The sequence below is a fragment of the Anabrus simplex genome, chromosome 1 (assembly GCF_040414725.1).
Source record: "Anabrus simplex isolate iqAnaSimp1 chromosome 1, ASM4041472v1, whole genome shotgun sequence".
Classification (NCBI taxonomy): Eukaryota; Metazoa; Arthropoda; class Insecta; order Orthoptera; family Tettigoniidae; genus Anabrus; species Anabrus simplex.
In genome coordinates, this window is record NC_090265.1 from 1419438150 (window position 1) to 1419466079 (window position 27930).

The window sequence follows — 27930 nt, forward strand, 5'->3', positions numbered from 1 at the left end:
CTACTATCTCCCGGATGCAAATAAACGCTGTTAACTGACAGTTCTGGTTCACATGAAATTCACCCGTAACCATATATGGCTATCGATAAAGTGATCGACTACAGACGGATTACAGCGCTCGTACGAGAAGAGCTGGTTCATATAGAAGACACCTGTAACATCATCTGTTACTACATTCAGAACCATGGGGCTGAATCTGTTGTCTAAGGAGGACGGTGAGCACGAATCCTATCGTCGATCAAGCTGGAAATTATTTTAGTTTCTCTTGTATAATTTTAGGAAAATACTGGGGATACACTTCTCGCAAAACCTATAGCTGCTTTCTCTTCAGCCATACACGTACCATTAACACAAGTAATTCGAAGAAATCAAAAATACAGGAAGTAGGTATCCATAACATTATAAACCTCTAAAATGAAAGGAAAGCAAATCGTTCTCTACAGTAAATAGGGAAGGATACCGTGTGCACTCAGAAAGAAGGTATTATCTAGTGAATTAATCAAACTGATGAAAGCTATATACAGTAATTATTGTAAAGGTAGAGTAAAGACACTAGTAGGCGATTCAAATTATTTCGAAGTAAAAAACCCTTTTGTTTATAAGTGCCATGGAGATTAGAACAAATATTATGGAGGAAAAAAGATCAGTTTTGGTAGTTAATGATATAAAATAGGTGGAAGACAATGAGGAACAAATTCAAGACGAAATTAATGTGAAGAGTAAGAGAATTGAGAACTGGGAAATGAAAATTAGTAAATAGAAAAGGAAGACTGTTGTATTAACAAGAAAGGAGAGGAAAGGGAGAGGGTGTGTGAAAGTGAATGGCCATCCATTGGACATAGTAAATAAGTTTAAATACTTTGGACGTGAGAAATCACATGATAATCTCTAAGATCAGTAGGGGAATGCAGTTAGCAGGAAGGTTTCTGCAGAGCGTAAGAGGACTGGTGGGAATAATGGTGTGCCGCTGGAGTCCGAAGAAACTCTTTACAAAAGCTTCGTACCATTCCTGAGGTATAAAGTGGAAACTGAAGTGACCATCAAGGCCCAAGCAAAACAGAGGCAAACCAAATTATGTTCGTTCGAATTACTGTATGCAGGGAAAAACAACGGGTTCATTTAAAGGAAGCAGATGTAAGAGAGAGGCTCAGAACAAACTGTCACAGTGAAAAATAGAACTGTCACGTTTGAGATGGTTCGGGTACCTGCAGATAATGAAGGATAGAAGAACACCTTTACAAGTATTTGAAATTAAAATAAAAGGTACAAGACCCGAGAAAAGCCCCAGAACAATATGGCTGGAGTGGGTTAAGGTAGATCCGGGAAGAAGCTTGAAAGCTGTAGAAGAAATATTTGAACAGGAGTAGTGGAAAGATAGAAACGAATGGCAGTCATTGATCTGCAGCCGATCTCATCTTAATTGGAGATAGGAATAGCAACAACAATAGCAACAATAATAGACCATTTTGCATTCTGAGATACGTTGTTATCTGATCGTACAACTCGACCTAAACTTATTAGTAATTTCGTAGCGGAACATTTACTCTAGTGTTGGACCATACCTGCCTGGTAACATGTGTCTGTGGACGAAGCTACGTCGCATTCTGCCGGCGGGTCTCTTACACTGGGTAGAAAGATGCGGCCGTCCTTTGACAGCTGAGACTTCAGGCGTCCACCAGACATCTCACGCAGCTCCAGGGTACGACTTGGTTCTGAACCATACACCATCGACAGATCCAAAAAGTGAGTGACACCATTCATCTAGAAAACAAATGGTAGAAAGCTTGAAGTTGTCTACATACCAGATTACTATAGCCCCACAAAGGTAATTTCCTAGGATACATAAGGATGTTCACAAAATGGAGGAAAAACAAGAACTGTATAGTTTGCAAACCCCGAACACTGTCTGGAAGTAACTCTAGGAACATAGAACGTCTTAAAATATGCTTTTTAAAATATCATAGGATGTACACTCCCTAAATTAACGTGAATTGAAATTAAGCCGATTTCTACGTATATATTTATAGTATTTAAATGACTGCATGTGCTTTAGAATCATAATGCCGGGCTGAATGGCTCGGACGGTTGAGGCGCTGGCCTTCTGCCCCCAACTTGGCCAGGTTCGATCCTGGCTCAGTTCGGTGGTATTTGAAGGTGCTCAAATACGTCAGCCTCATGTCGGTAGATTTGCTGGCGCGAAAAAGAACTTCTGCGGGAGTAAATTCCGGCACCTCGGCGTCTCCGAAACCTTAAAAAGTAGTTAGTGGGACGTAAAGCAAATAAAATTATTAGAATCATAATGGATGACAACATTCAAAAAAATGCTTACCGAAGATTCGTGCAGAGGGAGACGGCCTCCTTATACTTCCTGTGCCTTGCATTATTATTCCGTCTTTACACAATATTAAAGAACATACTTAAATATTATATTTCTTTTAAAAACTCGGAAAAATATGTTTAATCAGGTCGTCACTGCACGTTTGTTGCTTAGCTAACATCAACAAATGGTTTCGTACCAAAGCACAGCCCGGGATGGTCCGCTTCCGTACTAAGCTCATTAACCCGAAGGAAATGTAATCCTATATATCTATATATAAATAACCATTCAGAGACTGAGTTTCCACAATATGCTCTCTAAATGAGCCAAGGGCCGCTTCATTTATATAGAGAAAAAATATCTGACCTGCCAGGAATCAAAGCCGAGACCTTCCGGTAAGAGGCGGGGTCGCTACTCGTATCCCGCAGGGGTGGAAGTGATAAGTACAGTGAAAATAGTTCACATTTTTTTAAATGAGTGGTTAATGACTAAACTAACCGCAAAAATGTAACTATCTCAGTTCCTAGCAAATATGATGATTAAGCATTTGCATTTCATCTCTTTACCACAGCACGTACTCGCTCGCCTCCTCAGCCTTGACATTGCATTTGCACTTTCTCTCAAGTACTCTGGTTGTTTAGGGACAAGAGATATCTGCGTTGCCAAGTGAAAATCAAGCTTTTATTCTGCAAATTTATAGAATTATAAATGGTAAGTCGTAGTTAAATTGTTTATTACACGAAACGATTATTCAAATGGATTTTTTGTACATATAAACTATCAATCTGCATTCAATGGAAGGAATTTATAACGTAATACTGAAATATTCATAGTAAAACATTCAACATATTTTTATTCTATAAAGATGACATACCGGTACTTCACAAAAGAAACGTTGCGAGGGATTTGTTGATGATACTAGACCTAATTTAGTTTCAATTTAATGCAGAGAATTGCGGTTTATAGTGTACATCAGGAATATGAAAAATGACAAAAATCAAGTTTTTCGACCCTATAGCCGTTTTGAATCGTTGGAGCAATTATTTCTACAAAATATCCAGTATCGTCCACCAATTTTCTTTTCCTAATCTGAGTTCACGTCCCATCGGGGTTCAATGGCAGAAACATACAGGCCATTTATAAGGTGAAGAACGGAAAGGCAACTGATTCTGACGACATTGCAACTAAGGTCTGGAAACTACCTGGTCAACGTGGTGCTGAATTTATTGTAGTTCACCTTAATCGGATTGCGAAGGAAGACACTGCTTCTCGAGTGTGAACCACCCGCACAATGGCCATCTGAAAGAGCAAGAGGGACAACAGCAAGCGTTACAACTACCAACAAACCTGCCTTGTTTGTCACGCAATGACATTGTTTGAGCGCGCTATCAATAACCGCCTGTGCTGTGTTGTCAAAGCTCCAATCAATGTGTCTTAGTCAACGATAGGACAAAGATAGAAGGATAATAGACGCCATTGACGCTACCAGAGATAGCGTTAAAAAAGATTTGCTGGTTTACATTATATTCCTCGATCAAGAGAAGCTTTTGGTAGGGTTCCTCACGAGGTAATCTGACACGCACTTCGATTTCATGGCTATCTGGAGCGTATATCCGTTGGACACAGCTTTTGTACCACCATTCCAGTAGTGTTGCGATGTCCGTGCTCGTGGCAATACGACCTGGATGAAGTGGAGGTAGGCCACTGGCACCCTCTGCAACCTCTTCACTTCATGGAAAGAGTCTACAGGAATGTTGTACGACCAGTGAGTACTGGTCAACCTTCATAAAGTATGAACAAATTCTTCATGCAACGGACATGCACATTGTCCGGTGTCCATAGGCTTCACTCGACTCAGTCATATTAGAAATGACCATTATACGTGCGGTCATGGGAGTTGCACCCATAGGAGGAAAGGCGCGGAAGTCATCTGAAATGGTAATGCCATGTTATGTGTAGCGAGGAGTACTTCGTGACCAAGAGAGTCATGCACCTGAATCCAGATAGACGCAGGCCCCGCAGTTGGTCTAAAAATGCGGTGACTTGACTGTATTAAAATGATATGAAGCTCTCGGTGTCTCTCCAAGTGATGTGGATAGACCCCTTCTATCTTGTATATCCCGAGCAAATAGACTAGAAGAATTTGTAATTTCAGTCGGAACTTACTGTAGATCCGCGATATAAGTTCCACTACATAGTATATTCTGCGATAAAAGTTGAATTGTCTACGAATATAATCGAGAACTTACCTTATCAGCTGGTCCTAATTTGCAATCAAGTGATGGAGCACTGAGAGTACGAATCATGGTGAAGCAGCGTACTCCATGAGCTGGGAAGAAAGGATCATCCTCTGGTAAGGGTATTGCATAGCAGGCACCGCGACGTTCAGGTGTCTCAATGACATAGCTGCCATCCCTTGAGCAGCACAATATCTCTGCTCCATCCTCTGTGGGAAAATATGAAATAATTGTTAATAAACTTTTGTTGTCATTCTACTACTCTGTTCCGTACTATACGGTGCACCCATGTTCTATCCGGTCAGATATATCAATAACTGAAATAATCACGGATACTCTATGTGAAATATCCCTGTGATCATCAGTGGTTCCTGAACCCAGGTTGGTGGGTTTGATCCCAGCTCTATCCAGTAGTTGGTGCTCAAACATGCCAACATCGTGTCGACAGATGTACGAGTGCGTACGAACTGCATGTCACAATTTCCGGTACTTCGCCTTCTTCGAAAATCGTAGTTATAGTCAGAGAGACGTAATAACATGGTCAATGTGATGATTACGTCACCCGTATTGCTCGGTTTTATTGAACTGGTTCATTGCCTCTCATATCAGACAGTATTTCAGTTGTAACTCACGAGACTGAGTGAATCCTTTTCCTGCTCTGAATTCAGGTTAAATATACTTGGACGAACCTGGAATGGAACCTAGAACCTTTTGGCACTTGAATATGTCATTTAACATTAATTATACTTTTCGAAAATTACTCCCAGTGGGTACTGAAGTACTGCAGTTTAATGGTAGAATTTCACAATGTGAACCCTACTCCATTCTTCATTTATTTTAAGGGTAGATTTTGGATAACAGTGTTGTCTAACACAAACTCGACCTTCCCACGCTATCGATCACATATTTCCTAGGCTGAGTGCGGTGTGTCAAGTATATGCAAAAACCGAAAAACGTACAATACTTTTGCACAAACTCATAGAAAACGTGGTTATTTTTGAGAGGGAAGTACGAACAGGTAACCATTCTCAAAACATGATGTCTAATTCTAGAATAGTGTGTATGCATGTACAGCCCTCAGCCCGAAGGCTGGTTGGATCCTTAACAGGTCCACCATCAGCTGTCATAGATGGCTCAGGCATCACTGAAGAGGCGTACTAGGTAAATGAGGAGTGAAGTAGTTTCCCGTTGCTTTCCTCACTGATCTAGAACGTGCTGCTATATATCAGTCTTCCAGCCGACTGAAATGCATGCGCCAACCAACCTCATGAGCAATATTTTCCCACCATTCATAGCAGGGACTGGCATAAGGAATGGCATTATTAACATCACTCATACCTTGGTTATTTTCATATTATCAAAGCGAAGGATAATACTGAGACAGATCGATGAAAGTAACAAAATTGCTCTAGCCCATACCAGAAGACATAGTGCACTTTAAACACTAGGTCTCGCCAGCAAAGGCATACCTGTAGAATTGTATTAAGTTATGTGAACTAGTAGATGTGAATTAAACTGCTCTTCCGTGCAGTTCTGCACGTTACGTGAAGTTGTGTGCCGTCAGTAACAACAGCATTTTGTTTTAAAGTAGGCATAAATAAACATATGAAATGGAACATAGTATAGAATATATATGCATACATACTGTATAATTACTCGGTTTAAATTAATGAGTTTATGTGTTACAAGCCGATGTCTGCGACAACATAACTTTCTGCCAAGGACAGCAATCTGGACAAATGTGAAATGAGTTCCACTTACCGTCGATGAGATGAAAGGCGGACAAAGAGGTGTCGTGCGCAACAAGCTGTCCCCAGTACATGACCACAAGAGGACGCCGTTCATCTGGGACATCCTTGTCAGGGAACAATGCCAGACTGAGGGAACGGGCGTTCGGGAGAGGGTGGCCATCAACTGCCCTCCGCGGCTCGTGGATCCCTGAAAACAGAAGGAAGTATTTTTAGTAGATTGCAACATAATTAACAATTCCAAAGAATAATTGGTGCACAAGTAATCCAAAGCTAACATATCACAATATTGTAATAACCTAATATTCTGTATCTGTCTATATTATCTGCATAATCTACTATAAAACCAAACCAAACCCCGAAGGTCCATAGCCTACCAAACGACCACTGCTTAGCCCGAAGGTCTGCAGATTACGAGGTGTCGTATGATCGGTACGACGAATCCTCTCGGCCAGTATTCTTGGTTGTCAAGACCGGGACCGCTACCTCACTGTCAGATAGCTTCTTAATTGTAATCACGTAGGTTGAGTGGACCTCGAACTAGGCCTCACAGCCAGAGAAATATCCCTGACTTGGCCGAGAATCGAATCCGAGGCCTCCGGATAAGGGACAGGCACGCTATCCCTACACGTTGTGGCTGCCATAACGTATCACAGTATTTATATTTCATACATAACAGCATCTGTGTACAGAGTAAGGGAAAGTTGTCCCGAAAACATAAGGGCTTGATGAGAAGTGTATTTCTTACAGTATATCACAACCTGTTAACTTTTTGTTATTGTCCTGAAGGGAAAAGGGCAATGTTTACTGTTTAGTTGTATGTCTCTCTCAAATATGGCGACTTTTTAAAAACTCACACGCAACTCCTCACTGTGGACAAGTGACGGCCAGTACTTAGGTGTAGTAGATTGATAGGCCTACCTGTAGATTTACTAGCATGTTAATGAACCCCTTTACATGGCAATATATAGGCTATAGAAACTCCGGCGTCTCTCAGAATCTCTTTAACGAAGGAACCTTGAACTAAACGCACACAGTTTTCGCATATGCATCGCTGTGCACTGCAATAGTAAACATACTACCTACATGGAATGCTGTGCCTTCTACTTTTTTTTTTTTTTTTGGTTTACGTCGCACCAACTCAGATAGGTTTTACGGCGACGCGACGATGGGATAGGAAGAGCCCAGGAATGGGAAGGAAGCGGCCGTGGCCTTAATTAAGGTACAGCCCCAGCATTTGCCTGGTGTGAAAATGGGAAACCACGGAAAACCATCTTCAGGGCTGCCGACAGTGGGGTTCGAACCCACTATCTCCCGGATGCAAGCTCGCAGCCGCGCGCCTCTAACCGCACGGCCAACTCGCTCGGTATTATTTTAAGGTCAATACAATGAATACATAAAACAATAATATCATTAGTTTAGCATCCCTCTAATTACTGCTACGATCTTCGGAGAAGTCGAGGTGCCGGAATTTTGTTCTACGGGATTTCTTCCATGTACCAATAATTATACTGACATGACTGCGTATTTGAGCAACTTCAAATACCCTCAGCCTGATCCGCGATCAAACCCACAATCCTGCTCTTAGAAAGCCAACACTTTACCGTCAGAGTTCCTCAGCCCGGCTGTAGTAGTAGTAGTAGTAGTAGTAGTAGTAGTAGTAGTAGTAGTAGTAGTAGTAGTAGTAGTAGTAGTAGTAGTAGTAGTAGTAGAAGTATATTGTTACTGTCCGGCTCTTTGACTGCACGGTCAGCATATTGGCCTTCAGCTCAGAGGCCCCCAGGTTATATTCCCGGTCAGACCGGGTATTTTAACCACGTTTAATAATTCCTCTAGCTCGGGGACTGGGTGTTTGTGATCGTCTAAATGCACATGTTTATCTAAATACAGCACATCGCACTACCAACAATCGCAATGGTGACTACATCTCTCCACTTAGGATTGGCGTCAGGAAGGAAATTCGGCTGTAACACTGGGCCAAATCAACATGCATTGCTGACTCCAATAAATTGAGAAAAAGCCCAGGAAGAGGAGAAAGAAGTTTCTGAAAACATTTGGAAGCAAACGTTACTGGCAAGATGAAAACTGATAGTGACTCTGGTTATGTTCGGACATTGCAAGTGGCTCCATGGCAAAATGGTTAGCGTGCTGGCCTTTGGTCACAGAGGTCCCGCGTTAGATTCCCGGCAGGGTCGGTTAAAACCGCTGGCACAGGGGCTGGATGAATGTGTCGTCTTCATCATCATGTCATCCTCATCACGATGCGCAGGTCGCCTAAGGGTGTCAAATCCAAAGACCTACACCTGGCGAGCCGAACATGCCCTCGGACACTCCCGGCAATAAAAGCCACACGCCATATCATTTGTCACTAACAGAAGAAAGTCCTGCATAATTGATAGCCAAGAAAGCAGTATCTCTTCGTGAGTCCCTTCACTTCTTAAAACAAGGACTACTAATTTCCGTAATGGATATATCGATAATATGTACAAACTCTGAATAAACCAAATAAGAGAAAAGAGTATGAAATCCAAGCCTCCTAAATAGATCTCTGACTATGAAAATTTCAGTATTTCAATGATACAATTCACGGAGAGCATGAAGATATTTATTGAAAAATGAGACGACAAATTGCGTTTATAAATGCAAGTCTTACGCAAAGAAACTAGAAACAAGTCATGCGGTTATTTAATCAAAATAAGAAAACAAAAGGAAATGTAAAACATACTTGTTTACTGGAGAATAGTGAATACGGTCAGAAATGTTTACGAAGTAACACATGAGTTACTGCGACCAAATTGTTAGGGTAGAGATTCTTTGCTCTCTTGATTGGCCCTGGATATTAAATTACAGACGATACAGGTTACTGAATAATTCCGTAATAAAATACCTTTTTTAAATGTACATAATGGTGGAATCACCTGATACATCTTTCTCCTGACTATTTAAAAATATAGCAAACATAATTGATACGCCGTTGATGTCTTACGACGTTTAAGTATAGCACAGCAACACTGTTTCATCCTCATTCACATGTAGTTGTAAACATGACAGATATATTTATTATGTCTTACAACGAAATGTGGCACATGACACTTTGTTTCGTCCTTAGTCACATGTACAAAAGTCACGCATGGGTTTGAATCATTTACGCTTTGTTTGTTTTAAAATTAATGCCCACGTTTGTGACGCAACCATAACATACATGCTTTGTAAAACTGCGTACACTAGGCCTACTTGTGAAAAATTATGTCCATCAAATAACCATCATTCGCTCCCTCACTACGAGTGCCTCTTCTCAGAATATTTTTCATTACTTCATCAAGCATTTCTGACTGTAACTCATAAATTTCTGCTAGAATAGTTCTGTTGATTTATCAACGGTCACTAGCTTGTTGAAATGTTGTTCTCCAAATACATTTAAACAATATTAATGTAAGCTCCTTGCATAGAATATGTTTATTATGATAATGAAACGACACAAAAATATAAATGAACATTTATGCTCATAATATTTCGCTATCCGACTTTTCTCACTCTTTTTAAAGGAACTTTCACTTATCCCGAGTATCTGCTACCAAGGAGCTATGCTCGGACGTTAGTGTTAGATTAATATTACATAATTTCTGTATTTACAATGTGTTCATAAATACTACCACTATTAATATCTCATTCCAATTTGTTCTGACAGTGTTTATAATTCACAAACGGGCAAACGAAACATATAGTAGATACTCGTATGTTCGGACATATTCACACTCTGAATTTATGCTTAAAAATGGTTTATGGTAACTATGACTAAGACTATTGTTTTATAACATACCCCGTATATTAAAATTGCACGTCCAACGCTGAACCGTGCTTCTTATCTGATATAGCAAATCGACCATCGCTTATTTTTTGCTTACTTGTTTTGCGCGCATGTTAATTCACAACACTATGTTCTGGTAGCCTCCGTGGCTCAGGCGGCAGCGCGCCGGCCCGTCACCACTGGATTCCGTGGTTCAAATCTCGGTCACCCTCTGTGAGATTTGTGCTGGACAAAACGGAGGCGGGACAGGTTGTTCTCCGGGTACTCCAGTTTTCCCTGCCATAATTCATTCCAGCAACACTCTCCAATATCATTTCATTTCATCTGTCATTCATTAGTCGCCGGCCCTGCGGTGTAGGGGTAGCGTGCCTGCCTCTTACCCGCAGGCCCCGGGTTCGATTCCCGGACAGGTCAGGGATTTTTACCTCCATCTGAGATCTGGTGCGAGGTCCACTCAGCCTACGTGGTTACAATTGAGGAGCTATCTGACGGTGAGATAGCGGCCCCGGCCTAGAAAGTCAAGAATAACGGCCGAGAGGATCCGTCGTGCTGACCACACAACACCTCGTAATCTGCAGGCCTTCGGGCTGAGCAGCGGTCGCTTGGTAGGCCAAGGTCCTTCGGGGATATTGGGCCATGGGGTTTGGTTTGACATTCATTAGTCATTGCGCCAGAGGAGTGTGACAGGCTTCGGCAAGCGGCACAATTCCTATCCTCGCCGCTAGATGGGGGCTTCATTCATTCCATTCCTGACCCGGTCGAATGACAGGAAACAGGCTGTGGAATTTCATTTCAAGACTATGTTCTTGTATTTTTAAGATATAATATAAACAGTCCCTGAGTTACATCAGCATTATGTCCGACTCGTTGGCTGAATGGTAAGCGTAATGGCCTTCGGTTCAGAGGGTCCCGGGTTAGATTCCCGAACGGGTCGGGTATTTTAACCTTTAATGGTTAATTCCAGTGGCTCGGGGGCTGGGTGTTTGTGCTGTCCTCAACATCCCTGCAACTCACACACCACACACAACACTATCCTCCACCACAATAACATGCAGTTACGTACACATGGCAGATGCCGCCCACCCTCATCGGTGGGCCTGCACGCGGCTAGAAATAGCCACATGAAATTAAATTAATTAATCAGCAATTTGTTTTTTATATAAATATGTCTTAAGACTGGGGGTCGTCTGAAAATTTGCGTCACGAAGTTGGCGATACAAAATGTGTCACGCGATGTTACCTAGCAACCGTGCAGGAAGTGCTAATAATAATAATAGTAATAATAATAAAAATAATAATAATAATAATAATCGTATGGCCTTAGCTACCGAATGTAGACATTTCGATTTGACGCCATCTGACTGTCTGCTCGTCAATTTCGATGTTCTGTTTTACTCTAGGCCTACTAGATGGCAGTCCGAGTAAACCGAAACTCTCTTGGGCGTCTATGGCTGAGATTTAATGAATTTTGTCGGGCAAACACCAAATGTGTCATCAGAGATCTATCACAAGCCGACATCGTACGACATGGAGTTATGAATTGACTTTCCTCCGCCTTTCAAAAATCCGACTACCTCTGCCGGGTTTGAACCCGCTATGTTGGGATCCGGAAGCCGACACAGGCAATGCTGTGAAGTATTGATGGATATCCATGCCTGAGAGACATATTATCAAAGAGGGGTGTTAGAGTACGGATGGTCGATGTGATATTTCAGGCTGTGATGTGAAGTATTAATGGATGGCCATTACTACAAGTGTTGACTCCAAATTTCACACAGATCTCTCAAAAACGATTCATTAGATACAAATAAACTAAGCGTTATCAATTTGAGTTTCATTTTTTGAAAGATATATTTATGATCATTAGATATTCACGAAGGAAAAGTTTACACCATTTTTAACACAGAACTCTAGTATACACCCATACCTCTACCACGCTAATCCTAGGTGGTAACTAACTCTCATGATAACTGTGAAGTTAGCGATTCCTACTTCAACTATGCTGATCTTTGTACCATCTTCTTAGTAAAAAGTATGTTTAAAACACCGATACACTGCCACACACCTGTCAGTATTTACCGTATTTTAAATTTTAACGTCAGAGTACTTACCATCACCATAACTGGGCCTCAGTAAACGTTGGAATGCCGTGTTGGCCATCCCAACAGCAGGATGTAGCAGGTTGTTGCAAGATCCATCTATAGTACGATAAAGGCTTGTGTGGTCACACTTAGGGGTGGCTGGACAATCTGGCGAGGTGATATTCAGCCAGACGAGGACGTCTCCACCCATAGCAGTCTGAAGACCTAAGCTAAAAATAAGACAAAATTCTCAAGTTTCATCCCTTTCTAAATGGATTTTACTAGTAATTGATTCATTTAGAAGCTAGGAGCACCTTGGTTATCAATCCTGTCTCCTCGTGGACACAATATTTGTTTGCCAAAGTTGTTCTGCTGTCTATAACTGTGCAGCAGTTAAATACTTGTAATCATGATTGCATTGAACTGGAAATTCAGATATGGTACCACTCATTTTAAAGCTCATAGAAAGGGCTGAAGTAAAAATCACACTAATGTAATCACTAAAATCACATCTGCCGGTGACGGAACAACTTCATCTCTCCGCTTATCGCACGACACTTTTCTTAGACCATTCGAAATTCATTACTTTTGTTAAGTTTCACTTTATCGGCGTTCCGGCTCTCGTGAATATGTAGATAAGAATATAAGTAAAGACATCGTTTCTTTAAAGTATTAACTACCCATGATGATTATTGTTCTAGTGGAAAACCAACGATCGAATATCGTATAAAAGGTCATCCATATTATTGTTTTAGTTTTATTAGTTTTATTTCAGAAGCTAGGTAGTGAGTGATTTGTAGGTGGTATCTCATCATTATTTTGTCTTTCTGTTACGTACATGCTAACCGGCCCCGTGGTGTAGGGGTAGCATACCTGCCTCTTACCCGGAGGCCCCGGGTTCGATACCCGGCCAGGTCAGGGATTTTTACCTGGACCTGAGGGCTGGTTCGAGGTCCACTCAGTCTACATGATTAGAATTGAGGAGCTATCTGACGGTGAGATAGCGGCTCAGGTCTATAAAGCCAAGAATAACGGCCGAGAGGATTCGTCGTGCTGACCTGCAGGCCTTCAGGCTGAGCAGCGGTTGCTTGGTAGACCAAGGCCCTTCAAGGGCTGTAGTGCCATAGGGGGAGGGGGTTCTAAACTTAAGTTCCTGGGTTGAGGTAATTAGTGATAAAAACTTAATCTGAATCTTACCATAATGAGTAAATATCACATTTTTAATACAACCATTCAATATGTATACTTACTCTTTAACAAACATTTCCCCAAGACACGCTTTGACAATTAGTGTAATTCTAATACGTTAGAAGGATGACAGCCGTTGTTTAGGGCAATTTTCATATAATGTTACCATATAAATCTGTTCTAAAAGAGTGAAAGTACACACTTTTGCAACGTGTAGATAACCTTCAGTGCATTACATAGCTAAGAAATGTCATTGGTGAATTTAGCGTTCGAAAGTGTACAAGATCGGGTTGTAAAAATGGACTAGATGGCGATGTCTGAATAATACCCTATCTTAGGGTTTGACTCAAGAGAATGTGAAGGAAGTAGGAGGAAATCCATGTTCAGGATTATCACTGTCAAAAATTCAAATTTCCTGTCTCTGAGTGGCGTAGCTCCCCATTCAGCCGGTATTTGTGTCTCATGTACGACTGAGTTTCAAACTGGCTTTCCTGAAGAAAGCTAGACTCATCGTGCAGCAGACCTTACCTTTGAGAAAGTGTGGCGGCTAAATTCTTGGCTTTCCGGAGAGGCTGGACAGTCAAGCGGGACATTTCTCTGGCCTTCGGGCTCGCTTTGTTGTTTAGTTGATGGAAATACTGCTGTGGATGGTCAGTTCGACTGCTCTGCTGTTGCTCCTCCTCCAACTGGCGGTTTTTGGCGCTAACAAGGTCCCGCAGTTCCTCTTCACGGCCCTGCACGAGAGCTAGTGCAAAGCATGTAGAAAAATGTAAAGTCAATTACTACAAAAAGGATAAGGTAAGTAAGCTTGTAGTTTTATGTAACTATTGATACCGTGGTCCTAGCCACGCGACCTCCAGTTTTACCTAGAATCTGAACTAATACTAAGAACACGAAGAAGACCAAGTGCGGTGGATTTGGTCAAAACTAGCAAAGACTGCCAGGAACTGGACCCGGGCCTCTTACAGATAACACACATATAAGAGACGCAAAGAAATAAAAATATAACAGGAATAGGGGCAGGAACATAAATTTATTTTGAAGAGAAAATCAAAAAGAAAGGTCGCATAGGCCAAACATCAAATAGATTATATTAATCATACGTGGCCCATAATCAAAATACACAAACACTGTTTATAACACCTTCATACTCGCTTACCTTGATAAAAGACGTGATGAAAAGTTAGATAGAAGGGCTTGGCATTTATCATCATTAAATGAAGAACATAAATTCAGGTGGATACAAAGCATTTGTTTTGTGCACATTATGTCTAAACAACCATAAGTTGAGGGAGTAACAGCACCTTATCATAACATTCTCCCATGCAGTTCATAAGGTCTCTCAACAATCCAAATCCACGTCCCCCGAGGATACAAGAAGTAAAACAGCTTAAAACGGGAGAAGAGGAAAGGGTGCACCGAGCTCATAAAATAAAGCGAAGAGAAAGGAGAAAAGGGGCGGTTACCATGGTTTCACGCCAAACAACTAAGATAAAATAGAAAGGCGCCCCGCAAACAATAAAAAAATTAAACTAGAAAATAGATAAACAAAGCCAATGACGGCAATGTGAAACGAACAATAAATATATTAGACACAAAAGGTATCACGGATCCAAGCGTCAGAACCACCCACGCTCACACAGAGACCAAGGGGTTAGGTCGCCGAATAAAGGGGCGTATAAGAACCTCAACGCACAGCACATAACAAAATAAACAACCGCTCTCGAGCTCAGACAATATGAACCAGAAAGTGATCCATCTTAAAGAGACGGAGTGTCTCCAACAACAAAACACACAGAAACAGGCCAATCGCGTTGTTAGCTTGTATTCATAACACACCTTTTTAGTGGACATGAAATATAGAGAACACGCGATAAAATAATATAACATGAGCTCAAGCGGTATGTTAATGAAGCAACATGAGTGAAAAGTCTCGGCCGGCACACAGCAAACAATCTCATACACACACACACACACACACACATAAATCCGTGTCACCTTGTGTTCCCAGAACAAACATAGTGGATCGGTAAATGAAAATACCGAAAGAAGCGCATAAAAGTACAGTTAACACACAAATAAATTCGAAACACATGTAATGAGGGAACCTTTCTAGCCCAACCATCGTGAGCACAGAGAAAAGCAAAAATAAAACCAAGAGAAGAGTAAAGAAAATTAAATACCTCAATTACATAAGCAAATAAAATTCTCGAAAGGCCGAGATATGTACAAAGACATCTTGAATCTGTTAAAATATCTTTCATATGCCACAAAGGCGACTTGGAAATATAGTCCTTCCACCTTATCAAGTCAAAACTCCCCACACAACCAACCAGAAAGGTAACCCAACAAGACGGGGCAGAAATAAATACTTTGAACTATGCTAACGCGTGAGTTGCCATCTACCGTAATAAGGAAAAATTACGTAGTGGTAACAACACATGATGGGAAAGATTAACAGTTCACAATAGATACAAGAGTTCGCTAGGAAGACTTCAGAAAAGGCAAACGTACCATAAAATGATATGGTGCGGTTGAAATCTGAACTACACGGACGTAACATTCCATTTCAATGTCACAAATGGATGAGTCGGTATTACTTACCAAAAGGTTAATAACGTAATTCTTTTGGTATGACGATAAATAATACAGTAGAGCGAATAAACATCTAAGGCGTTGAATTAATAAAATTTGGACCTAGACGTAGCAATTGAAAATATAGTATGCTCGGAACACCTTTCGCATGAAACCATTTTTCTTAAATAAAATTAAATAATAAACAGGCTATATGGGTCATTGTGTAATATTTACTCAGTTTTGCTTTATGATATTGACATATAAATCTTAAGGCTTATCACAGTGAGGAAAATTGAAGCTTTCGAAATGCGAGTGTTCCCTCAATGCTGAAAACCTCTTTGATAAAACATCTATCGAACCAAAATGTACTAAAATAGGTCGAGAACTTGATTTTACTTGTACCTATTTCTAAAGAAGGAAATAGCATGCTTTTAAGAATGACGAATATCGAATATGACAACTTATTATCAAAAACGAAAGGAAATGAAATGAGGTCCAAGCAGATGTCTTGAATGAGTAACATTGGGTTGCCTCGCATTCTGCAGTAGATCACCATGTGAGGAAGAGTGTAAGACATGAGAAAAGGTTTCTACCTCGCTGCGACAATGTCGGCAACGCTTGTTGTCTGGGATTCTGCCTGGTATGGCACGAACTGCAGCCACACTTGCTGTCATTTTCACTGCATGATAGACCCTCATGGTAGACAGTCCAGTGGTTTGCTGGAGGAAACTCACATAAGAGGGCAACGCGTTTGCCTTTCTGTGGAAGCTGACACCACTGTTCTTACTCTACATCTCTCAGTTTATTACTTATTTTCCTAGGATCCAGGAATCTATCCTTGAGACTGATCCAGTCATCAACAGTATCAGTATGCATTTATTGCGTTTCTCAATGAGGTTTTAGGTTTCCAGTAATTACACGGTCCGATTGCAGGATTCGTAGGGCGTTGATTGACTGGAGAGCTGCTTGTCACTGCGCACGGAGAAGTCCAAGACCGTTGTACTGTACATATTATGGCTGTATAATATACTATCAGGAATACTTGATATAAATTGGAGAATTTCTTAAAGTGTGCATCTAATTATGTTGTCGCTCTCTTTAATGGTTTTATTCGGAATTTTACTAGGGAATACCGCCTGGATAGGGTACAATATCGAAGGACAGACTGAGGCGTGCAAAACCATGAACTTTAGGTCAGCGTGAAGCAATGTCTCTTACAAATTTATCCCTACAATAAAAATACCCAATTACTTTTAATTCCTAAGGATCTGTATGTGAAAAACTAATACTGTTAGAACGTGCGATTTTATTTACAAATTTCTGGATGACTGATGGAAACAATTCACATACCGAGCTCGATAGCTGCAGTCGCTTAAGTGCGGCCAGTATCCAGTATTCGGGAGATAGTATGTTCGAACCCCACTATCGGCAGCCCTTAAGATGGTTTTCCGTGGTTTCCTATTTTCACACCAGGCAAATGCTGGGGCTGTACCTTAATTAAGGCCACAGCTACTTCCTTCCCACTCCTAGCCCTTCTCTGTCCCACCGTCGCCATAAGACCTATCTGTGTCGGTGCGACGTAAAACAATTAGCGAAACAATTCACTGACTAGTGACTTGAGCAGATTACAGTCGACTAGTGAGACTCAAACACGTTCCTAAACAGAAAATGCTGCGTTACGAGTATTGAGAGTAGTTAACCGAAAGGTATTAGCAGCGGTATGTTCGTTGCTCTTGGGAACTAGCAATCTATCTATATATATATAAAATAGCTTGTCCTGACTGACTGACTGATTCATCATCGCCGAGCCAAAACTACTGGACATAATGAAATGAAATTTTGGGGATGCATTCATATTAAGATGTAGGTGCTCGCTAAGAGAGGATTTTTGGATATTCCGTTGCTAAGGGGGTGAAAAGGGGGGGTGAATTTTTAAAATGAGTGCACCTATATCTTAAAACTTTAAAAGTTTACAAATGTAAAAAAATGGTATTTAGAATCTTCTTTGAAAATAAGGAAACACGTATTTTTTTGTTTTCAGAAAATCCCAATAGGAGGGGTGAAAAAGGGTGAAAATGGGGGAAAATGTGTTGAATGCCTTTAATCAGGATACCGGTACTTATATCTCAGAAACTGAAGATATTACAGACCTGAAAATTGGTACTTTTGATCTCTTTTAAAAATAAAGAAACACGTATTTTTTTGTTTTTGGAAAATCTAATTAATGGGAGGGTGAAAAGGGGGTGAATTTTTAAAATTAGTGAATCTATATCTCCAAACTTTTAAAGTTTGCAGATGTAAAAATTGGTATTTAGAATCTTCATTAAAAATAAAGAAACACGTATTTTTTTGTTTTCGGAAAATCGCAATAGGAGGTATGAAAAGGGGTGAAAAAGGGGTTGAATGCCTTTAATGAGGCTACTTATATCTCAGAAAATGAGGGTATTATAGACCTGAAAATTGGTGTTTGGGATCTCCTTTAAAAATAAAGAAACACGTATTTTTTGTTTTTGGAAAACCCAATTAAGGGGGGTAAAAAAGGGGTAATATTTTAAAATGAGTGTATCTATATCTCAAAACTTTTAAAGGTTATAGGTGTAAAAATAGGTATTTAGAATCTCCATTAAAGATAAAGAAACACGTATATTTTGTTTTCGGAAAATCCTAATAGGAAGGGTGGAAAAGGTTGAAAAAGGGGTCGAATGCATTTCATGAGTCTACTTATATTTCAGAACCTGAAGATATTACAGACCTGAAAATTGGTGTTTGGGATCTCCTTTAAAAATAAATAAATACGTATTTTTTGTTTGTGCAAAATACAATTAATGGGGGGGGTGAAAAGGGGGTGATTTTTTAAAATGAGTGTATCTATATCTCAAAACTTTTTAAGTTTATAGATGTAAAAATTGGTATTTAGAATCTCCTTTAAAAATAAAGACACACGTATTCTTTTGTTTTCGGAAAATCCCAATAGGAAGGGTGTAAAAGGGTGAATAATGGGTTGAATGCCTTTCATGAGGATACTTAAATTTCAGAACCTGAAGATATTACAAACCTGAAAATTGGTATTTTGGATCTACTTTAAAAGTAAAGAAACAGGTATTTTTTTCGTTTTTGGAAAAACCAAATATTGGGGGGTGAAAACGGGGGTGAATTTTTTAAAATGAGTGTGTCTACATCTTAAAACTTTAAAATTTACAGATGTAAAAATTGGTGGTTAGAATCTCCTCTAAAAATAAAGGAACACGTATTTTTTTGTTTCCAGTAAGTCCTAATAGGAGGGGTGTAAAAGGGTGAAAAATGTGTTGAATGCCTTTAATGAGGATACACATATCTCAGAAATGAAAGATATTATAGAACTGATAATTCGCATCTGGGATCTCCTTTAAAAATAAAGAAACACGTATTTTTTAGTTTTTGGAAAAGCCAATTAATGGCGGTTAAACAGGAGTGACAAATTGGGGTGAATTTTTTGAAAGACTATATCTACAGAATATCTTGGAATCGTAAAATGTTACAGACGTAAAAAGTGGGTGTAAATCTCCTGTAAATGTAAAGAAATATAGGTTATTTGTTTTGGAAACTCTACTTAAGGGGAACCCAAAAGGGGTGAAATTTTAAAATGAGAATTTTTTCGGATATCTAAAAAACTTAACATGTTACAGAAGTGAAAAATGGTATTTTTTTATCTCTATTAAACATAAAGAAAAGTGTATTTTTAGTCTTCGGAAATACCACTTGGGTGGAGGGCGGGGGGGGGGGGGTAAAAGTGACTGAAAATGGTGATGAATTCTTTTAATTAGGCTACTGATATCTCAAAAATGAAGATGTTACAGATGTGAAATTTGATATTTGCAATCTGCTTTAAAAGTAAAGAAACACGTATTCTCGGAAAATCCAATGAAGGGGGGGGGGGGGGGTGAAAGAATTGAAACATTAGTTGACTTAATTGTATGAGAATACATACATCTAATACTAAAGTTGTTACAGACGTGAAAATTCGTATTTGGATCTCCTTTAAAAACAAAGAAAAAGGCGTTTTGGTGGGGAAACCATCTTGGAGGGCGGGAGTGTAAAAGAGTTGAATTCCTTTCATGAGGACACATAAATCAAAAACTGAAGAAGTTAGAGTCATGATAATTGGTATTTAGAAGATCCTTTACTATTAAAGAAACAAGTATTTTTTTGCTGGAAAATTCATTTAGGGGGAGGAGAGATTATTGTGAAATGAAGTGAAAAAAAGTAAATTATTTTTATGTGGATACTTATATTTCAAAACTGAAGGTAATAGACGTGAACATTGGTGTTTAGAATCTCCCTTAAACATAAAGAAACAAGCATCCTTTTAATTCTTTTTCGAGGGGGGGGGGTGGCTGTAAATAAACTTAACGGCGGTGGGGTGTAGAAGGAGGTGCGACCAATTGATTTTACTGTTATTAATGTACTTATAAGGATCCTCCGTTGCTCAGGCGGCAGCGCGCCGGCCTCTCACAGCTGGGTTCCGTGGTTCAAATCCCGGTCACTCCATGTGGCATTCGTGCTGGACAAAACGGAGGCGGGACAGGTTTTTCTCCGGATACTCCGGTTTTCCCTGTCATCAGCCATTCCAGCAACACATAATAGTAATAATAATAATAATAATAATAATAATAATAATAATAATAATAATAATATTCCGGACCGTCGTCAAATTGCGGACCGCGATGGAAACGGCTCCTGGAGGGGTAATGACTAAGAATGCAGTCCGGTCGCGGGTTCAGTGCCGCCAAGGCACCCAGTATGACAGCACGCCGGATCTCCTGAAGGATTATATCCGTATTAAAAATATTATAGGAAAAGATGGCAAAGATTTACGGACCCAACTGACCTGGAGGAATACCTGAGCCTAACCCGGGAAGTACGAAATCGATTGCTGGAAAGGAAGATTTAAAAATGGGAGGAAACGTGCCGTAAAATAATAGATCGGGAATTTTGGTGTATTCTCGCAGAGAACGAGTCAGATCGCGAATTTCGGCGGATTATATATCTAAAACAATAAGCATTCAATTATAAATTTCAGTATAATACCGTAGCGAAGCACGGGTATCTTGCTAGTCAGAGAATAAAAATACGGATAGGTGAACCAAGTTCGCTTTAGGCTTTATGGTTAAATCGGGGCATTTAATCAATCAGTCAATCAATCAATCAATGATTCAATAATCAATCAGCTACCACTGACCTGCACAACATTATCGAGGTCATGTTGCAGTTGCTCACAATCCTGTAACTTATTTATTACTCTTTACAGTATAACATCATCCGCAAAAGTCCTTATCTCTGATACCAGTCCTTTACTCATATCATTTTAATATTATAAAATATATAGGTCCAGTAATACTGTCTTGAGGAATTACCCTCTTAACGATTACTACTCTAATTCTCGAGTTCAGTTTTCTAGAAATATAGCTAGCTATTCAGTCAACCTTTTGTCGAGTAGTTTGCCAGTAGTCTCCCGTGATCTACCCTACCATACGTCTGAGATTGGTCAATCACGACACAGTCCATTTGGCCTCTTGAATCTAAGATATCTGTTATATCTTGCTAGAATCCTATAAGTAGAGATTCAGTGGAAAAACCTTCCCTAATCCAGAACTGACTTCTATCGAACGAGTTATTATTTCGCAAATATGTCGAATATAATCAGAAAGAATGCTTTCCCAAAGCATACATGCAACACATCTCAAACTGACTGGCCTATAACATTGGGCTTTATTTTTATAACCCTTTATTTTATACACAGAGGATACTATAATAATTCCACATTCGTTTGAGATAGCTCCTTCATACAAACAGTAATCAAATGAGTACTTCATTGTCTTTAGTATATCCCCAGAAATCTTATTAATTCCAGCTTATTTTATAGTTTTCAACTTTTAAATATCTTTGTTATCGTAGGTATATTTCACTACTTCGTTAGTATTATTCACCTCCTCTATCCGGATATTATGCTTGCAACCAACAATCTTTACATACCGTTGACTGAATGCTTCTGCCTTGTGTAGATACCTGCTCACATACACACCACTCCTTGTTCATTAATGATTCTTGCCTTCTTCTTCTTGGAACCTGATCTTCTCTAAAGTACCTATTCATCCCCTTCCATTTTTCACTTAAATTCGTATGACTGCCAATTATGCTTGCCATCATAGATAACTTCTTGGATAGATTCAATTCCCTAGTAATTTAATTCAATTTCTCCTTACCTCAACAACCATTTCTAACTCTATTTATTTCCAACCTACACCTCCTTCTTAGACTCTTTATCACTGCTATAATAAGTGGGTCTTCGCCATTCCGTACCGTTTTAAAGGTTCATACCTGTTTTAACATTCCTCAACAATAGCTTTAAACATATCTCACAGTCCGTTAAAATTTTTGTTTGCCGTTTTCCACCATCATATTAAAAAGTTTTAAACTCCCTCATGCCTGTCTTATCTGCCATATGGTACTGCCTAGTAGTCCTACTTTTCCAACCTTCCTTTCTATTATATTCATTTTTAACTACGACGAAAACAGCTTCATGATCACTAATGCCATCTGTTACTTCCGTTTCTCTATAGAGCTCATCTGGTTTTACCAGCACCACATCCAGAATATTCTTCCCTCTAGTTGGTTCCATCACTTTCTGAATCTGCTATCCTTCCCATATTAACTTATTTTCCATTTGTTGGTCATGCTTCCTTTCGTTTGCATTGTCTTTCCTATAGACATTGGTAAAATGAGATCACGCGCTACAATAACGCTCCTTTCCGTTTCGGTTCTGACTTACCTGATTATCTTATCAAATAATACTGAATCAGCGTCTGTTCCACCCTTCCCAGTTCTGTACACTGCAAATACATCATGTTTCTTATTATCTTTAGAGATGAGCTTCTCATCCTCTCTCATGCCGTTTTTATCCTGCCTCTATGATAAACACTCCAGTTCTGTGAAAAAAGTTCTGCATCCATTATATCATTTCTCAGCCATGATTTAACTCATATTACAATATCTGGTAAGTATAAGTTATATCTATTAAATTATTTGATTATATTCCTCTCCTTCCAGTCTAGAAATACAAGAATAAAGACCGAGAGCATTCGTCGTGCTGACCACAAGTCACCTCATAATCTGCAGGCCTTCGGGCTGAGCATCAGTCGCTTGATAGGCCAAGGCCCTCCAAGGGCTTTACTGCCATGGGGTTAGGTTGTATTCCTTTCTTTACAAAATTTTTACAGTTCAACATTAATATTTTTATGTCATCCCTACTTGACTTCTAGATCCCTGTACTCTTATCATCGCTGCCTAATCCACCCAGTTTCCCTGAATATACCTTCTTATAATCCTTCTAAACTAACTTCCTAACTTAAACGTATCGCAGCGGTTCAAGTGAAGGCCATCTAAGCGCAGATCTATATCTCGTACCCACCCATTACGATCTAGAAATCTCACTCCTAGTTTCCCACATACCCAGTTCCATAGTCTCATTTAAATCGCCGATCACCTTCTATTCAGTATCCCTCCCACACAGTATTCCACCGATAACAATCTCCGCTTTCTTGAACTTCACTCGTGCTGCATTATCCAGATCCCAGGCATCCCCAGCTTTGTTGGTACTTATACTTTCTTGCCTTACGTGAAGGACTACCACCTTCTCCTGTCCCTCCTCCTTCTACTTTCTCCAACATCTGCCCTAACTAATTCCTGGATAACACTCAACCCTGGTTCCTTTTCCTCCACACACTTTCCTCACATGTCTAACCATGTGATCCCCCATGACCAGAGCCTCAACCCTCATTTGATCCCCTCCCTTCCTGGTCTCCCCCATCTTTCCTGACGGTTGCAGAAGCTACTTCCTCCCCACTTTTCTCTCTACCATGACACTGGTCCACCTTTCTTTTCCCATCTTCTACTTTACATTTCCTTTTCCTCCTACCTCCGCACTCCTTTTCAATAGTTCCCTGTTTCTGATCTTCCCTCTGCTGTTTTACCCGCAATGACTCATACCGATATCTCACCGATAACTGTCCTGAAATCTGCTCCTGAGTAGAGCAATCCTGAAATTTCCTTCTCCTTAAATCATTGGACTACCTGCCTTCTACAACTTCCGCCTTTCCTCCCCTCTTCTCTTGTACTCCTACCATATCACGTACATTGTTTGAGGGAGACCTTACCTGCCTTCCTATTCTCCTCGGATAACTCCTAAATAGCGTTCGTATGTCTTTCTCTCTTGCAAATTTTGCCCTGCAAGAAAAATACCTAGCTTCCATTATTTCCTAAGAATCTGTATGCGAAATCCGAATACAGTTACAAAGTTCGATTTTATTTACATATTTCTGGGTACAGAAGCTACTTCCTCCCCCCTTTTCTCCCGAACATGACACTGTTCCACCTTTCTTTTCCCATCCTCTGCTCTACATTTCCCTTTTCTCCTACCTCCGCACTCCTCTGCAACAGTCCCCTGCTCTTCATCTTATCTTTGATATTCTTCCTGCCGTTACTCATACCAATTTCTCACCTATACATGTCCTGAAATCTGCTCCTGAATAGAGCTCTCATCCTGCACGTTCCTTCTCCTTAAAACATTGGACTACCTGCCTTTTACAACTCCCCCTCTCCTCTCTTGTACACCTACCATATCCTGGCACATATTGGTTTTCCTAGCAAATTGCTTGACATTACTTCTAGGTCCCTGTTGTTGTTTTTGTTGCGAGATATTTTGTACCCGTAAACCTAGTTCGTAAAACTCACTAGCAAATGGTGTAAATCGCATCAAAATCCGTTGAGTGATACCTAAGATTAGTGCGTTCGTACATGAGGACAGATGTATGGGAATTTCCTACCATGTTTAACCCAACATTCTCATTATAGAAATATTAAAGGCCTTCCCATTTCTCCCTCATGCGGTTGATGATTCTGCAGTTCAAACTAAATATTTCGTACATGTCAGTAGACACTAAAATTTTAATTTTCTTAACAATGACGTATTTCTCTCACGTTTTCAGTCATATTTGCAAAATGTTCTAGTGTGTAGCAAATGAATCTGTTCACTTAAAGTCATAAATTATTATTTCTGATGAAATTCAGTACGTACCAGGATCAAATCTAAATCGGCAGCCGAATGATGCATCATTCTTGGTGGCCATTGGCACAACGTTGGAGCCGCATGTGACAACCTCTGATTCTGCCGGAGCTACGGCCAGTATCTCCACCACAGCCAGCACCCACACGAGCGCAGAGGACATGGGAACTCCTGAAACAGTGAACTTCAGTGCTAAGGATTTCGAATACATTAAAATAGTTATTTGCAATCATTAGGTGTCTAATATCAAAGTAACCCCTTCACAATCATACTTGACTGTGAAGTTAGGGCTAGCCGGATAAATGAGATTTATCAAGAGACTTAAAACCTCAGCGAAGAATTTTTGTTCATAGATTTATACATTTAATGTACACGAATATTAAATATTTGACCTACAACCTACTACAGTGTTATGGAGAACATACCTGGAGGATATAATCAACAATATAAATTAATTTCCTCATTCAGAAACCACTCGATATAGAACTTTCAAAATCCTTGAACATGAGAGGAAATTGCATTATTAATAGGTTTAAATGTTTTCTTTCTTTCTTTCATTCTTTCTTCCTTTCCTGGTATTTATCAGATTAATGTGGTTTCTGTAAGGGTTAATAGTGTGGCATGTTGTGTGTAAATGAAGAATCCGTGATCCAGAGGAATTAAACCCATTCGCCTAAAATCTTCGGCGCAGCTAAGGAGCCGTAGTAGGTTTGTCCATTTGCCGTATAAATTCACTTTTAATCAAATTATTGAAATCCAAAATATATGGGAGGTGGCAGAATACATCAACAGTATCCTCTACTATTCACAAGGGGGACTGAAAGGGGAACCCCAGGGGCTGGTGACCATAGGCCCCAGCTGCGTCTGACATAGCTCCCAACTTACTTGCGTCATGCTCCTCAATTTCATCCTTCCCATCTGGCCTCTCTTGGTCAACTCATTTTGTCTCCCGACCCCAACGGTGTTAGTTTTGTGAGTCCTAGGGAGTCTTTCATTTCCAATCCCTTCTTACCCTTCCCTTTATTTTGCTCATATCGTCATTCTTTGAAAGTTCGGACCTCTTCTACTTTTTCCTCTGATTAGAGTTAAAAGAGGACGGTTGTCCAGTCTTACTTCCTCTTAGAACAGTAAATACCCCCACCACTCGTAAATACATCCGGAAAACGGAGTGCTAAGTTCATGATTTGCTTCTTATTTGTAATAAGGGGGTGCATTAGCTATGCCGCATACGGTGTAACTTGTGCACGTGTCTGAGGTCATTAGTTTAGTTTGTAGGAAAGGTGGATGCTGCTTACAGAAAAATCAAGGAATGTGGAGAAAGGAAAATTAGGTGTGTGAATATTAAGTAAGAGCTCAGGTGGAACACCACTTGTAGGCAAAGAAGACAAGGTGGAAAGATGGCAGGAACATATCCAACAACTGTATTGAGGGACAGGAATAGATGATAAGGTTCTGGAACAAGAAGAGGCTAGTGATGCTGATGAAATGGAAGACCCAATTATGAGGTCAGAATTCGACAGGAACAAGACACCTGGAATTGATGACATAGGCCTACCCTCAGAATTGCTGACTGCCTTACGAGAAACCAGCATGGCGAGGTTATTCCATTTAGATATATGATGCTGGAGAAGTGACATCCAATTTTAGACAGAATGTTGTTATACCTATTTCTAAGAACGCAGGGGATGATAAGTGTGAAAACTACCTCACCTTTAGTTAAGTATTCACGCTTGCAAATTTTTTTACCCGTATCATTTTGCAGCAGCATGGAAAGACAAGTTGAAACTGAGTTGGGAAAAGATCAGTTTGGCTTCAGAGGAAATGTAGGAACACTTGAAACAATCCTGACTTTTCGTCTGATGCTAATGGATCGAATTAAGAAGGACTATCCCACGTACATGGCATTCGTAGGTCTAGAAAAGGCATTTAATAATATTGCTTGGACCAAGCTATTTGAGATTATGGAGATGATCGGGAGCAGATACCGAGAAAGAAGAACTGAACACCAAAGATGCAAAAGGGTGAAAGTGCCGAAATCCGAAAAATGTGTGTGTGTGGGGGGCGGGGGTTTGTAATAAGGGGAAGTATTACCCATGCGGAATATGGTGATAATTTGTACCTGCGCCTGAGGTCATTAGTTTAGTTGGCTCAAAAGGTAGAGCCACAGTCCAATGTGCCCAGCTGAGTTTGGTGGGGAAGGATAAATGTGCCAGAGTCTGGCGCTGCAATTCTTCTGTGTTGTCCCTTGTGTCAGTATGCTATCATTCATATATTTTATAATTTTTGGGCCACTTAAAGACATGAAATTTATAGAAGCTAAATATTGTTATATAATTATCTATACTAATATATAAAGAGGTAAAGTTTGTTGGTATGTAATGGCTAATCTCACGAACTACTGGGCCGAGTCTAAAAATTATTTCACTAATAGAAACATACATTATCCCTGAGTGATATAGTCTATATCTTATTTTAAAAACAATTCTAGGGGGGGGGAAGGCAACGTGGGGAGATGGGGAGATATAAAAATAGTAGGCTAATATTGGCGAAATACCGAATTTGTCGTACAAGGACGAGACAAAGCTCATTTTACGACCCTTGGCGCAAAGAACAAAACTCGGTAAGCCCTACGGGCCCTAAAACCAACCATTATTGAGATACTGGCACCACACTACCCCTACTCTAGGAATCAGATAAAGAAATGAACTGCCGTAACCATGGCAACATCAGCTCCAGTATGCTTACAGCAGCGAGATTATCTACAATAGATCACATAAACCTAACATGTTACAGATATAAAATTTGGTATTTGGAATCTCATTTAAAACAAAAGAACACAAATTTTTGTTTTTAGAAAATCCACTTAAGGGGTGA

General features: G+C 40.0%; 1 protein-coding gene across 1 annotated transcript in view; it reads right to left on the reverse strand.

The window, feature by feature from the left end:
* Positions 1-27930, reverse strand: part of LOC136860000 (peroxidase-like) — a 93221-nt gene that overhangs the window by 38949 nt on the left and 26342 nt on the right. Inside the window, exons 2-7 of the mRNA XM_068225846.1 lie at positions 25069-25248; positions 13908-14124; positions 12222-12421; positions 6316-6492; positions 4567-4763; positions 1563-1761 (exon numbers count right to left, since the gene is read on the reverse strand). Coding sequence (XP_068081947.1) covers positions 1563-1761; positions 4567-4763; positions 6316-6492; positions 12222-12421; positions 13908-14124; positions 25069-25248 — 1170 coding nt within the window. The remainder of the gene's footprint in view (positions 1-1562; positions 1762-4566; positions 4764-6315; positions 6493-12221; positions 12422-13907; positions 14125-25068; positions 25249-27930) is intronic.